At 39.5% G+C, this 12,085-nt stretch overlaps 1 protein-coding gene across 34 annotated transcripts in view; it reads right to left on the bottom strand.

The window, feature by feature from the left end:
- The window catches only part of TRAF3 (TNF receptor associated factor 3), a 69,874-nt gene that overhangs the window by 23,981 nt on the left and 33,808 nt on the right, over positions 1 to 12,085 (bottom strand). For all 34 annotated transcript variants that reach the window (XM_086894533.1, XM_086894540.1, XM_086894547.1 and 31 more), the window contains 4 exons: positions 10,078 to 10,334; positions 7,012 to 7,063; positions 4,672 to 4,776; positions 3,617 to 3,784 (listed from right to left, as the gene is read on the bottom strand). In XM_086894533.1, the coding sequence (XP_086750659.1) occupies positions 3,617 to 3,784; positions 4,672 to 4,776; positions 7,012 to 7,063; positions 10,078 to 10,319 (567 nt within the window). In that variant the 5' untranslated portion in view covers positions 10,320 to 10,334. The remainder of the gene's footprint in view (positions 1 to 3,616; positions 3,785 to 4,671; positions 4,777 to 7,011; positions 7,064 to 10,077; positions 10,335 to 12,085) is intronic.

Below are 12,085 nucleotides of genomic sequence, written 5' to 3'. Positions count from 1 at the left end.
CCCAGTGAGGGAAGAAGTCAGGCCCAAGATAACAGAATTTACATTTCCTCTCAGTTTTCTCAACAAAATGAAAATTCTGTTTCTTGTCAAGTGACACGTCCCATTCAACTTGAAACACACTGCTTCATTTCTGGTACTTAAGAAAAGCAAAGCTCTAGATTCATAAGCCTGTTAGAAAGGGAAGAGCAAATAGCATGCTCTTTTTGCCCAGTAACCAGGTCTATTTTTTGAAACAAAACCGAGATGTAAAGGACATCTGATCTCTAAGATGTGAAAGGCATTGATCAAAATTCTGGCATAAATCTGCCACTCTCTGAAACTGTGTATCTCCTCCTTTTAAAGCAGGCCGTGAGACGCTGTCCTGACCCATCTAACCCTGCACACTCCCCAGTCACACTCGTTCACTTGGGATGTGGCACAGTCCCAGTGACAGGAACCAGGGAACCCTCAGCTGCTCCTTAGCCAGAGGGCTGGGACAGCAACTGAGCCATCTTCAGTCCATCCCCAGCCAGGAGCAGTGCCCCTGCTCAGAACAGCCTGCCAGGGTGGCAGTGATGCTCTCCTGACAAGCAGAGTCCCAAAGCACCACTCCTGCTCAGAGTCAGGAGCTGGACCTGGGCCTCTCATTCTGAACACATCTGGAGCCATGCCGAAGGGAGAATCACACACAACCATGTGATATAGGAGCCTCATGCCCCACACACTTCCTCAGTTATTTATCAACTACAAACCTGGAAAAGTAACACTTCCTTCTAATGTTCATTCCCTAATTTAATTCCCTAACCCTGTTCCCTAACCTACCCAAACCATCTGACAAAGGCCGTGACACTGAGTCTTGGTTCATGATAAAAAGGGAACAGGCAACTTCTCTCCTGTTTTCCTCCTTGCTCCACATACCAGTGTCCACCCACTGAAGCCAAGGCAAGCCTTTCCAGCGACTTCAGGATATACCAGAGTAACCCCAGTGGCAGAACTCTCTCCCTCCAAGTCTAAATTCACCCAGTTGAGCACATAAAACCAAACACTAAATCCAGTACAAACCACAGGTGATGCCCCATGCAGGGCTCCCAGCCCAGATGAGGGCAGGGCAGGATATTAACAGAGCTCCCAGAAAAGCCAGTGCCACATTAGGAACATGTCTGGCTCCAGAGAAGTGACAGGGAGCAAGGAACAATGTCTGGGGTCTTCCTCAGTGCTGTCCTCAGCTGTATTTCAGAGCACTGGGCAGAGCCCAGGTTGCCCTGGCAGGGTCTGGTTTATGGCCAGGGTTTCAGGAAGGAGCCCAGGCAAGAAGCAGTGCTGTCCTTCCACATCCATGTCACACTACTGCTAAGTAGCAACTTTACAGGACAAGCACTTCCAAGTAGCTTTGTGGACTATACACAGAAAAATCCAGAGGCATTTCAGACTACTAATTTCCATTTTAACAATGCACCATCTTTATCTGTCAGGATGTAGAGGATAGAAAAGATAAGTTTTTGACAAAAAGAAACCTTAAATTTTTAGATGGTTTGAACAAAAGACATTAAGAGGCTAAGTCACCGAGTGAGCATGCAGGCAAGATAAATGCAATCTTAAAAAGCATTCTACTGACATTGTTAACTTGTTGGAGTCTGCCTCCAACAACGGGGATTTCCTACCCCACGGGTCACGGGATTCTATGAAGACATGAACCACATGTTCTCCAGTAAAATTTTTTGTTTCCATTTGCATACCTTTTTTCTCAGTCTGCTCCCCCTATCTCCATTTTCAGTTCAAGTCACTGAGGCCAGCTTCAGTCATTATTACATTAGAGAAAATTCTAGGCTACAGAACCCAGAGATGAACTCAAGTTCACCTCTAAAAACACAGTTTTGTCAACGGGGTGACAAAATTCAAATGAGAAGTCAAAAGAAGCCTTACAGTACCTAAAGGGGCCTACAGAAAGCCAGAGAGGGACTTTTTACATGGGCATGTGGAGATGGGACAGGGGAGAAGAAGGGCTTTAAGCTGATAGAGAGCAGGTTTAAATTAGATATTAGGAAGTTCTAGACTGTGAGGGTGGCAAGGCACTGGAACAGATTTTCCAGAGAAATTGTGAATGTTTAATCCCTGCAAGAATTCAAGGCCATGTTGGATATGCTTTTGAGCAACCTGGTCAAGTGGAAGGTGTCCCTGCCCACAGCAGAAGGGTTGGAACAAGAACGATCTTTAAGGACCCTTCCAAGCCACACCATTCTGTGATTCTAAGATTCAAAAATACCGTGTCATTAATCTTCTCATTCTCATTACTGAAGTATAGCAAAGTAACATTTTAATCAGGCCACAACAAAGAGGCTCATCTGCATTTCTAGAACCACTGAACTTTAAAAAATCTAGGAAAAAGCCCCAAAAATATCAGCCAATCCAGTCTGCAGAACGTACTTAAAACTCACTGATTCTGTCTGTTAAGACACCACACATTTTTTAATATCACTTTTTGCCTTCTGCCACTCTCCAACCTAATAATTCTGGGAGAACATCATCCATAATCTACCTAAATACACTTTCACCTCTGTATCAGAATGTACAAGAATAAATGAAGGGCAGACTTATTTTTTTCTGTTTATTTTCATATCTCAGCCACCTTATTCTGGGCAAGGCACAGTTATTGAACTACCAGCCCCTGCAAGTGTGCACTCAAATAACTGAGAGTCAAATCTAAACCAGAACTTGACAAGTTTCTACAGATGCCTTTTTGTAACAACATCTCCAAGTAAAGAACACTTCTCATTGTTGTCATACTTCACCTAACAAACAACACACAAGAACACAAATGAGAAAAAAATTTTCACCAGTCTTACTATAGCAAGAAGGTGTGAGATCCAAGACCATCAAACTACAAGAAAATTTGTAGACAGAATTTGTTTAAAAAATGTTAAAATCATACCAAGATAGATTCAGCATAATATCTTTCAGTGTGAAACAGTCAAGTTAAAATTTTATGTGTAAAGTAAGCATGACTTTCTCAACGTCTCCTCTGTAATTCTAACCCTCAATATGCTGCCTATCAGACTTGATCAGAAGCTTCTCTGATGCCAAGAACAGCAGTAACTCATCTTAGGCCTGTCATGTATTGCTGGCTATGGCAAGGTATAATTTGCTTTTACAGTCTTCCTCTCCTAAGACACAATTGGTTTTACATTCTTCCCTTCCTCCCAGGAGAGATCACACAGTACCCAAGAAGGATTATGCAGAAGATGCTATTTTTCCAGTCAATTGCAATGCTTATGCTTTTCTTGAACAATATTTGATTGCTATTGTGGTGGTTGCATTTATTATCTAAATTGGAAAAAAATCTAAAAAGCATAGCAAAATTAACTTCAGTGTCAAGAGCAGGCAGTGGATCTGAACTTTTTAAAACGCAGTACCTGAACACCAGAATAAAGAAAATATTTCCTATTCAATGCTTTTACTTTTTTTTTTTTTTTTGCAGGAAAAAGACATGTTTTGAAAGTCAGCCTTTTTTCTTTTTTGAGCTATTAATTCTGGCTGAGAGACAAAAGCTCTTTTGGCAGTTACAGAGAAAGACAAGAAGAGTTGGTGTTATTCTACATTAATGTGGGGAATCTTGTATATACAAAAGTAAATACTGCACCTGCAACATAATCATTGGGACTTGGCTTTTACAGTATTTACAGGTTGTCTCCCGGTATTTACAGGTCTTCTCTACATGGTCTGGCAGATCTTTTCTCAGTATTTTTTCTTTGCAATCAGCACGAGGACATGGGAGTTCTTCAAACTGACAATCAGTTCTCAAATGCATCTAAAAGATTAAAAAATTAAAAAAACAGTCAATCCAATTAAGTTTTATGCATGTCTTCCATCCTTTGAAGACATCCAACATTAAATAACTTCAGAACCAAAGTAACGAGAGTTATTTTGTGAACTGCATCACACAAGAGCAAACACCGACAGATCTACTCAGGAATACACTTCTGACCATACAGTCCCTTTACCTGGACAGCTGATTTCACTGTATTACAGATGTACATGAGCTACTTCTACATTGAAAGCATTCTAACACAGCACAAAATTCTCCACAGGCTATTTAAAGAAAAGGTAAGCACTGTTTTTAAAGGTATATTATTCCACATACACATAGATGCTGCTTTAATTTGTTTAGGTACGTGAGCTTGCTCACTCAAAGCAACAGTCTACACATCTCACTGCAAAGTGCTGTGCAGCCATTTCATACAGCTGCTGAATTACTGCTTATCTCATGCCTTCACCAAAACAGCTAGAGGTTATTTTACACAGCTCTGGAGAACCCAAAGGTTCCATTTCATGCATAAACACCACGTGAGGGGATTAAGATAAATAAAAACACAACAAAACAGAAATCAAATTTTTCACATTTGTCAAGTACACATTAAGATTCTTCACTATTTTATTTTTCCTTCCAGTTCTCATTTGGTTCATCCATTTATATTTCCAAGCTTTAGTGCCAGACAATCACATAATTTTTTTTACAATTCCTTACAGTTCATAAAAATGCTGAGCATCAAAACAATTTATATCTATTTTAACAGTTATAAATCACATTAGCCACCAGTGAGAGCAAGTTAAGAAACTGACTGTGATTTTAATTTGTAAGAAGCTTTCCTCATTCTTTAACTCAAAAGAAAGCTTGCAACTTTAAGGTTAGCTTACCAGTAATTGACCCAAAGATAGCTGTTCCTTACAGCCCTTGTTTTCATTTCTGCAGTATATTTGAAGGGCAAGTAGTTCTCTCCTGCAACAATTATCTTTAAATACCTGAAAAATCAAAATATCACTTTATTTTAGAAACTGAAAACCACTCAAGGATATGCAAGTTCAAATAAAGTAGAAGCCATGCAATTCAGCTACAGCAGTGTCATTCAATTCTTGCTTTATGTGCCAGAAATAAAATCCTGCTACTCTATTTTTCTATAATGTGCACAGCACTGAGGCCCCTCCACTGTGAAGCAGCTCAATGAAAGTGATTTGGACAGATCCTCTACTACTGTTCCAGTTTTACAATAAATACAGTAATGGGAAAGGTACAAGAAAGGACCAAATTTGCTGCTATTTGCTTGTCAATATTAGGCCTGCACAAGCTAGAACTCTCCATTGTTTGGGGAGCTGCTGAATTAGGCACAATCCCATAAGACAAAAGAGACTCAAAGCACAGTAGTTTGGAGGGGAAGTGTTTCATAGATGCTGGATTACTAGATTGGTTGGCTGGAATACCTACTTCCATTTCAGTGGCAACACATAATTACAGATATTTTTTAAGGTTTTGGATGGAAGGAGGTTTTTTTATTTCACAAATAAGCAGACTTTAACTATCTCTCTGTTTTAATGTCTATAAGCACTTTTAGCATTTTTTTTTCTCCACAAGAGAACGGGAAGAAGTTACAAATAGAGAGGCTAGGGTTTGAATTCTACACCTTTTATGGGAGATATCCCATAAGAGAATAAGAGACAACACAGCTGAACTCTCAAGGAGCCAAATTATGACGGGCAGGAACTGGAGAGAGACAAGAATTGAAAACCATTCCTGCTATTTTAAAGCCCAAAACCAAAGAGATAAACTTCTAATTGTTTTTCAACTGCTTTAACTGCCACTAAGAAATACCTTAAGAACCAAGCCCAACCTGTGACTGCTTCTCTGATAAACAGACTCCTGTGATACTGAGTACACTGCAGCACTCCTGTAATTATAGAATGGTTCTGCATGCTAACACTTAACCAAGAATTATGATCCACCTGCCCACAGTGACTATGAATCTATCCCCAGTATCAGAGGGGAACAATCTGCAATCTCTCTCATCTGATCTCATCTGACACAGGTCACTGATTTCTATTTACTTTTCAGAAGCGTGTGGGAAGTTTAATGAATCAACAAGTCTCATTTAAATAATCAATTGGCTATGCTGCAGTATCTTTTCCAAAGTTAATTCACAGGGTTAGTATGCAGTTTTGCTGACTGAAGACAAGGTAAGATGACTTTTAAAGTTTGGCAAAGACTATCCAGAATCATTTCTGTGATTTAGGACTTCAGCACTCTGTGGGAAGAGAGGTTTCCAGTTTCATGAAAAACACTGATTTGCACAGTTAGTCTAACAGGTATTCATATACATTTGCCTTCTTGTCCTGTTGTAAAGATACTTGAAGTTTCATAATAAATGTACATATTTATGTATTTTGAGAGCCAGAAAGTCAGAGTTGAAAGAACAAATAAATTAGGCATCCTGACTATTGGTCTGAGCTTGTGAAGAGTCCATCCATGTCAAAAACAAATTATGCTGAGCACTGTTCAGAGAACTATTCTGGATTAAAACAAGGAAAGATTAAAGTACCCATCAGCCTTTTCTTGAGAATGGTTTCAAACACAAATACTCATTTAGGCAAGAAAGACTACAAGCACAAATTATGTAAAACCACACAAACCATGTACTAAGCCAAGAAGTTTTTCTACCTTCAGCGTTTCAAAGGCAGCAAAAAGTTCTGATGTGAAAAACAGTGAAGAGGGTATCACTGAAATAACTCATACATGTTGATAATGATGATTCCATTATCATTACTGTAACTTCCCACTGTCCTAATCCCAGTGGGATTCACTGAATACCACACTATAAAAGAGATGAGTGAAACAGCAGCCACTGCTCTAGAGCCAAATCAGTGTTCACCCAGACCTGTGACATCCCTGCATCTACAGGAGATGGAGTATTTCTTATCATCCTCTTGTCGATGGGAGGACAACTGCAGTGTGTTGCTGCAGCTCCCAACTATGAATACGAGGTGCGACACCTGTCTGAGCTTTTTGGAATGAAGCTGACATGTTTTCTACCATGAGGTTAACAGGAAAAATGAGCCACCTATAAAATGCATGGTTTAGGTTTTACGACAAACCTACCTTTTTAGGCAGCTTATTAGGCTTATGAAATAATTACCACATAACAGCAACACAACTTGTGCACTCCACACAGTTGAATACTCTTGAATAAGAAACAATTTTAACAATACCTTATCTTTTACTATGCTTTCTTGACACGCTGTACATTTTGGACTAGAAGACCTGGAAAATAAAAAACTATTTTAGCTCATCGGGCACTTAGTTTTGATTATTCAGTATATTCTAAAACCACTAAAAATGAATATAGTTCATTACAAGGAGAAAATACAACATTATTTCAATAAATTTGAACATTTGAGTTTTCAGTGTGAAATATTTGGCATTCCCAAAGAAGTAAGACCACCACAATGTCTCCAGACAACTGCACAGTGGCTTTCAAGCTGGCAAAATTCATTCCCTATTTTTCAGTCTGCACCTGATCCGAGACTGTTGTCACTTCTCCATCTGTGCAAACAGGCAAAATATTGTCTCTTCAATTATTGCTTTTCAAACTATACCTAATGAAAATGTACTTTCTCTGACAGTCAGTTATGCATTAAAAAAGTATTTATATCCATCTCCTTCAAGTCTGTTCTGGTTTTAGCAACTGTTACAGATGCTTGCTGCCTCCTTTATCTGAACTACTGCCTTTTATCTGTCTTAGTGAACTAATCACCAAACTTGTGACCTCTTGGACAACAGGCAGAATCAGAAGCAGGGCAGAATGTGAAGAGAAATTGGAGTGCAGAAAACCTGAGTTTCTAGAGCCGTTTCTGGCTCAGACCTGCCAAGTGTTGTAGTGCAAACCCCTCAGAATCATAGAATGGATTGGGCTGGAAGAGAGCAAAGCTCATCTGGTTCCATTCCCCTGCCATGGAGAGGAACACCTTCCACCAGACCAGGCTGCTTCGTTCCTTTTTAGCTGTTTTTCCCCACATAAAATGGGAACAGTCAAAATTATCTCTCTTGTAAAGCACCGAGACAAAAAGCACCAGGTAAAAGCTGCATGAATTCTTTCATAAAGCACCTCCCTGACAGGCTACCTAAGCTGTGGCTGCTAGCAGCAGTGCAAATCAATGTAAAAGGCTGAAAAAGTTCAATTATGTTATATAATCTGTATGGTTATTTCAAATCATCTTGCTGGTTTCTCCTCTTCAACCATTTTGTGTCTCACCATATTTCTGAGCATCTTAAGTACCTTGAAGCTTCAGTATCTGTAATGCTTTTCATAAGTCAGGAAAAAAAAAGGAATCTGAACTACACCAGGGCATATAGTGTTTAATACAATGTCATGCTTTCCTTGCTCTTACTGAATTCACTCAAGCATCCAACTTGCTGTTTCAAACTACTCTTGCATACTGAGCAGACATCTTTACTGCTTTATCTCTACTAACTCCCAATTCCTGTCCTCAAACAACCCTGGAACAGAAGTTGCTAGCATATAATTAGTGTGTTTATGTATGCAGCAGCATATGAACACTGAATGAAAAAATTTTGTGCCAAATACAGGACCAACATAAACCTATTTTATTTTCAATTTTATGGCATGCTTTTTATTTAATTTTTTAAAAAAGCGGGGGGGGGGGGGGGGGGAAGATGTAAATTTTATTTTAATTAAAGATTTATTTTCAACAAGCATTTATAGTGAAATAACTCAAAGGCCTTAAGCACATGTCCTTTTCAGTAACAGACTGAAGATAAAGACAGGAAGATAAAATTACACATACTCTAGCTACACTGTAATAAGCACATGTGCATGTCTCACAGCAGGAAAGGAAAATTGCCCAGACCCTAGAAATGCCAAAATTGTTACTGCTTAGATTGTCAAGGATCTGCTTTGTCCACCTGTGCACATCCAAGCCTGGCAGGTATTTGGTTTTTTGCAGTCACTGTTATTAACCACATAAGAGTTGTTCAAAAACAAGTACTGAATAAGAAATTACTGCATTTATTAAATGCCACACCTCACTCGACACTGTGTATCAAAATAAAAATTGGTGGGATTTTTTGTTGTTGTTTAAAATTTGAAATGCTGTAGGCACAAAACCTGCAGGAGAGTGTTAGTGAGCTATGGACCCTTGTGTTTGCCCAGTACAGAGACTGGTCTTTATTAAGAGATTGAGTATTGTAATAACTTCCATACTCCTTTGCCATGCTGCATGTAGTCTTGGCTTAGATATCCAAGTATTAGATATCAGATTACAGTATTTCCAAGTGACATATAAACCAACATTTAGAGTCAGTGGTCACAGAAAGTAAACAGATCACCAAGGCTTCCAAAGTCAAATGCTCTCTCTGATAGTAGCCCAGCATGCAACATTCATCAAGCCAAGAGTCTTCTGTATTTCTGCTTTTCCAGTAGTAAATGAACCTATTTGCTGCTTATGCACCCCAGGAGATTAAAGTGTGCTGAATGGTCTCCAAACATTACACAAAGTTTTGCAATCACATTACTGAATACAACCAGCAGAAATGCACTGAAGTTGAGAGGCAAAGAAACCTACTGATGCACAGGTACCTCTTAAAACCAAGATATTCCCTGAATGACTGCACTTTTATTCTTATCTAGACTGGGAAAGATTGCACCTCTCAGCATTCATTATACATCTATATGATTCACTCACCCTCTTCACTCAAACACCTCAGTAACAGAGATGCCAGCCTTTCTGATCCTCCTGCAATCCACAGGACACACAAGTCCCATAACAAACAGCTGCAAGGGCTACAGGGAAACTGCTCCACAAGCAGTCACATTTATCCAAGTGTCCCAGCACCCATCTCTGAGGCTGGGTCCACAGCCAGGTTAGGTATCACCACCCCAAGGAATGTGTACAAGCTCACTTCCTCACACAGCAATTTACTGTGTGTATATGACACCACATTACTCAAGTTAGAAGTCTTGCAAAACAGCTACTCCATTTGGCCTCCACAGGGAATGAAATTCTTACCTAACACATTGCTACACAGGACTACACCACCTTAACAACTGTTCCAACAATATTGATGGAAAGCTCAGTTGTCTTACCTGACCCAGAGTACAGCACAAATGTTTGCACCAGCACACAGATAACAAATACTCAAGCAAGAAACAGTGGAAGGTTCAACATATTCCTAAAGCTGCAATGATGTTCTCAGTAATGTCAGTAGTTCACAACATTTAAAGGTATCGACATGCTCTACCAGAACAAACAACATACCTCAGCAAGGCATTCATGCAGGTTTCACAGAATCTGTGTCCACATTCAGTCTGTTTAGGATTGCATAAGATGAGGTGACATTTTTCACATTTGTACTTATCTTCCACGGCATTCACAAATTTCTCTTTGTAGCCACCTTGCTCTGGAACATAGATGGATGCTGATGGACTGCGGTCAGGATTGGCCCTCTGCTGTACCATTTCTACAGATAAAGGAGGTTCTGACTTCTTACTGGTGTCCATGCTCTAAGATACTTTCTGTGAATCAAAAGTGAGAAAAACTGAGAAATGAGGACCTCTTTTACCATTTAAATAAAATAATCAGAGCATCTGAGAGACTGCATAAAATCAGCAAGCATCAAGAACAGATCTGTGTCCACACATCATGTGAATGCAAGACATACATTACTGCCTGAGTATATTTAGCATAACAAATCCGTAAAATAGTCTACATATTCAAAGGCTCTAGAAAGCAAAGAATTAAAACCTGTTTCTGAAAATGAAGTGTTAATTCTGGCCATCACTCTAGGAAAATATAAGGGATTCTTCCATATCTTTCTCTCTCTCAGCAAAGTATTGCTTAGTACTGGAGTGCAACCATTAGAGGCAGCAAGAGGTGTGGTGAAGAAGGTGCTCTGGTATTGCTCAAATGCTACTGCAAAAGCCCACAACTACCTGTGTCCTGCACAGGGTATCCAGAGCCTGCCCAGCTCCCCTGCCCACTTTTCCTGTCTATTCCCTTGCCATGGCACAGTGTAAGACACACTGCTTTAAGTCCGCTTTACAACACCACAAAAGGGTTTTACTTATTAGATATTTTCCAACCTTTTCACTGCACATCTGCACCTGAAGAGAGCAGCTAAGCAAAGTCTATCTGACAGCAGAGAAGGGCCTATGTAACATGGCCATTTGATTAATTTACCAGGGCTAAGCACAACTGACAGGTAGCTGAGAAAATAATTAATCCAGCTGAAGAGTAAATAACAGTACCTATTATCTTGGACAATCCATCTTCTAGGTCTGCATGCAAAGCATTGGAAGAGCAACAGAGGAATAATATCCCAGGTTAAGTTTTAAAATGTGTTTTCAATCATTTCTTAGCTAATCTGGTAGTCAAACAAGTGTAAGTGCTCTTAGAAAGGCTCAGCATATACAGGAGAAAGCACAGTCAGAGGATACAAAAGCTATCTGCCTATGAGAAGTGTCTGGCTATCTGCAAGAGGAAAGCACACTTCAATTTCTCTCCATGTTAACTGGTAATTTAGATGTAAACCTATTCCACTGCTCTGCAGTTGCCTCAACTGATAGGGTTATAAATCAAATTTTTAGAAGCAGAATGAAGAAATAAGGCCCAGTTCACTTCTCAAAGTATATCCACAAATGCCACAAGGAGAGTCAAATGCCTTACCAATTCCAAATACACAAACTCTCCTATACACAGTTTTTGTGATATCTTACCTTCCCTTGCTAAGCCCAAAACCACACACTTGTAATGAAGTACACATTTACTTGTAGATAATTTCTGCATCTATAATTTTGGTACAGAATTCTCCATGTAAACTAAAGGGGTACGGAATTTTCTTTGATTTCTTATGCCATTATTTACAGAAACAAAAGACAAAATCATCGTGACTCAATGCTGAGACCATTTCATCTTTTTACAACACCAGCTAAGCAAGGGTAAAGATGCTGTGTGAAGAATTCTAACTTCACAGCCCCCTTGCCCAGGAGAAAGCCTCTCTGACCTCCATCAAACTCAGAGAGAGCCCAAGGAACCCATCCTCATCACACAGACCCAGTGACTGCGTCTTATTCAAAACCAACAAAACAACACAAACACGCCCAAAAAAACAAGAAAAAAACCAACTATAAATTGCTACTATAAAAAGCTACTATAAATTCTGATCCATAATTTGAATTAATGCTAGTCTATTCCTTGTCTGCTCTTCAAAGACAACAGAGACTTATGTCTTGACACAATATGTGAAAGAACTGAAAAGTCTGGGCTG

This window comes from Cyanistes caeruleus, chromosome 6 (genome assembly GCF_971803275.1).
Source record: "Cyanistes caeruleus chromosome 6, bCyaCae1.hap1.1, whole genome shotgun sequence".
NCBI classification, from domain to species: Eukaryota; Metazoa; Chordata; class Aves; order Passeriformes; family Paridae; genus Cyanistes; species Cyanistes caeruleus.
Note: the sequence above shows the minus strand (reverse complement) of the source record. Positions and strands in the feature narration are given on the sequence as shown.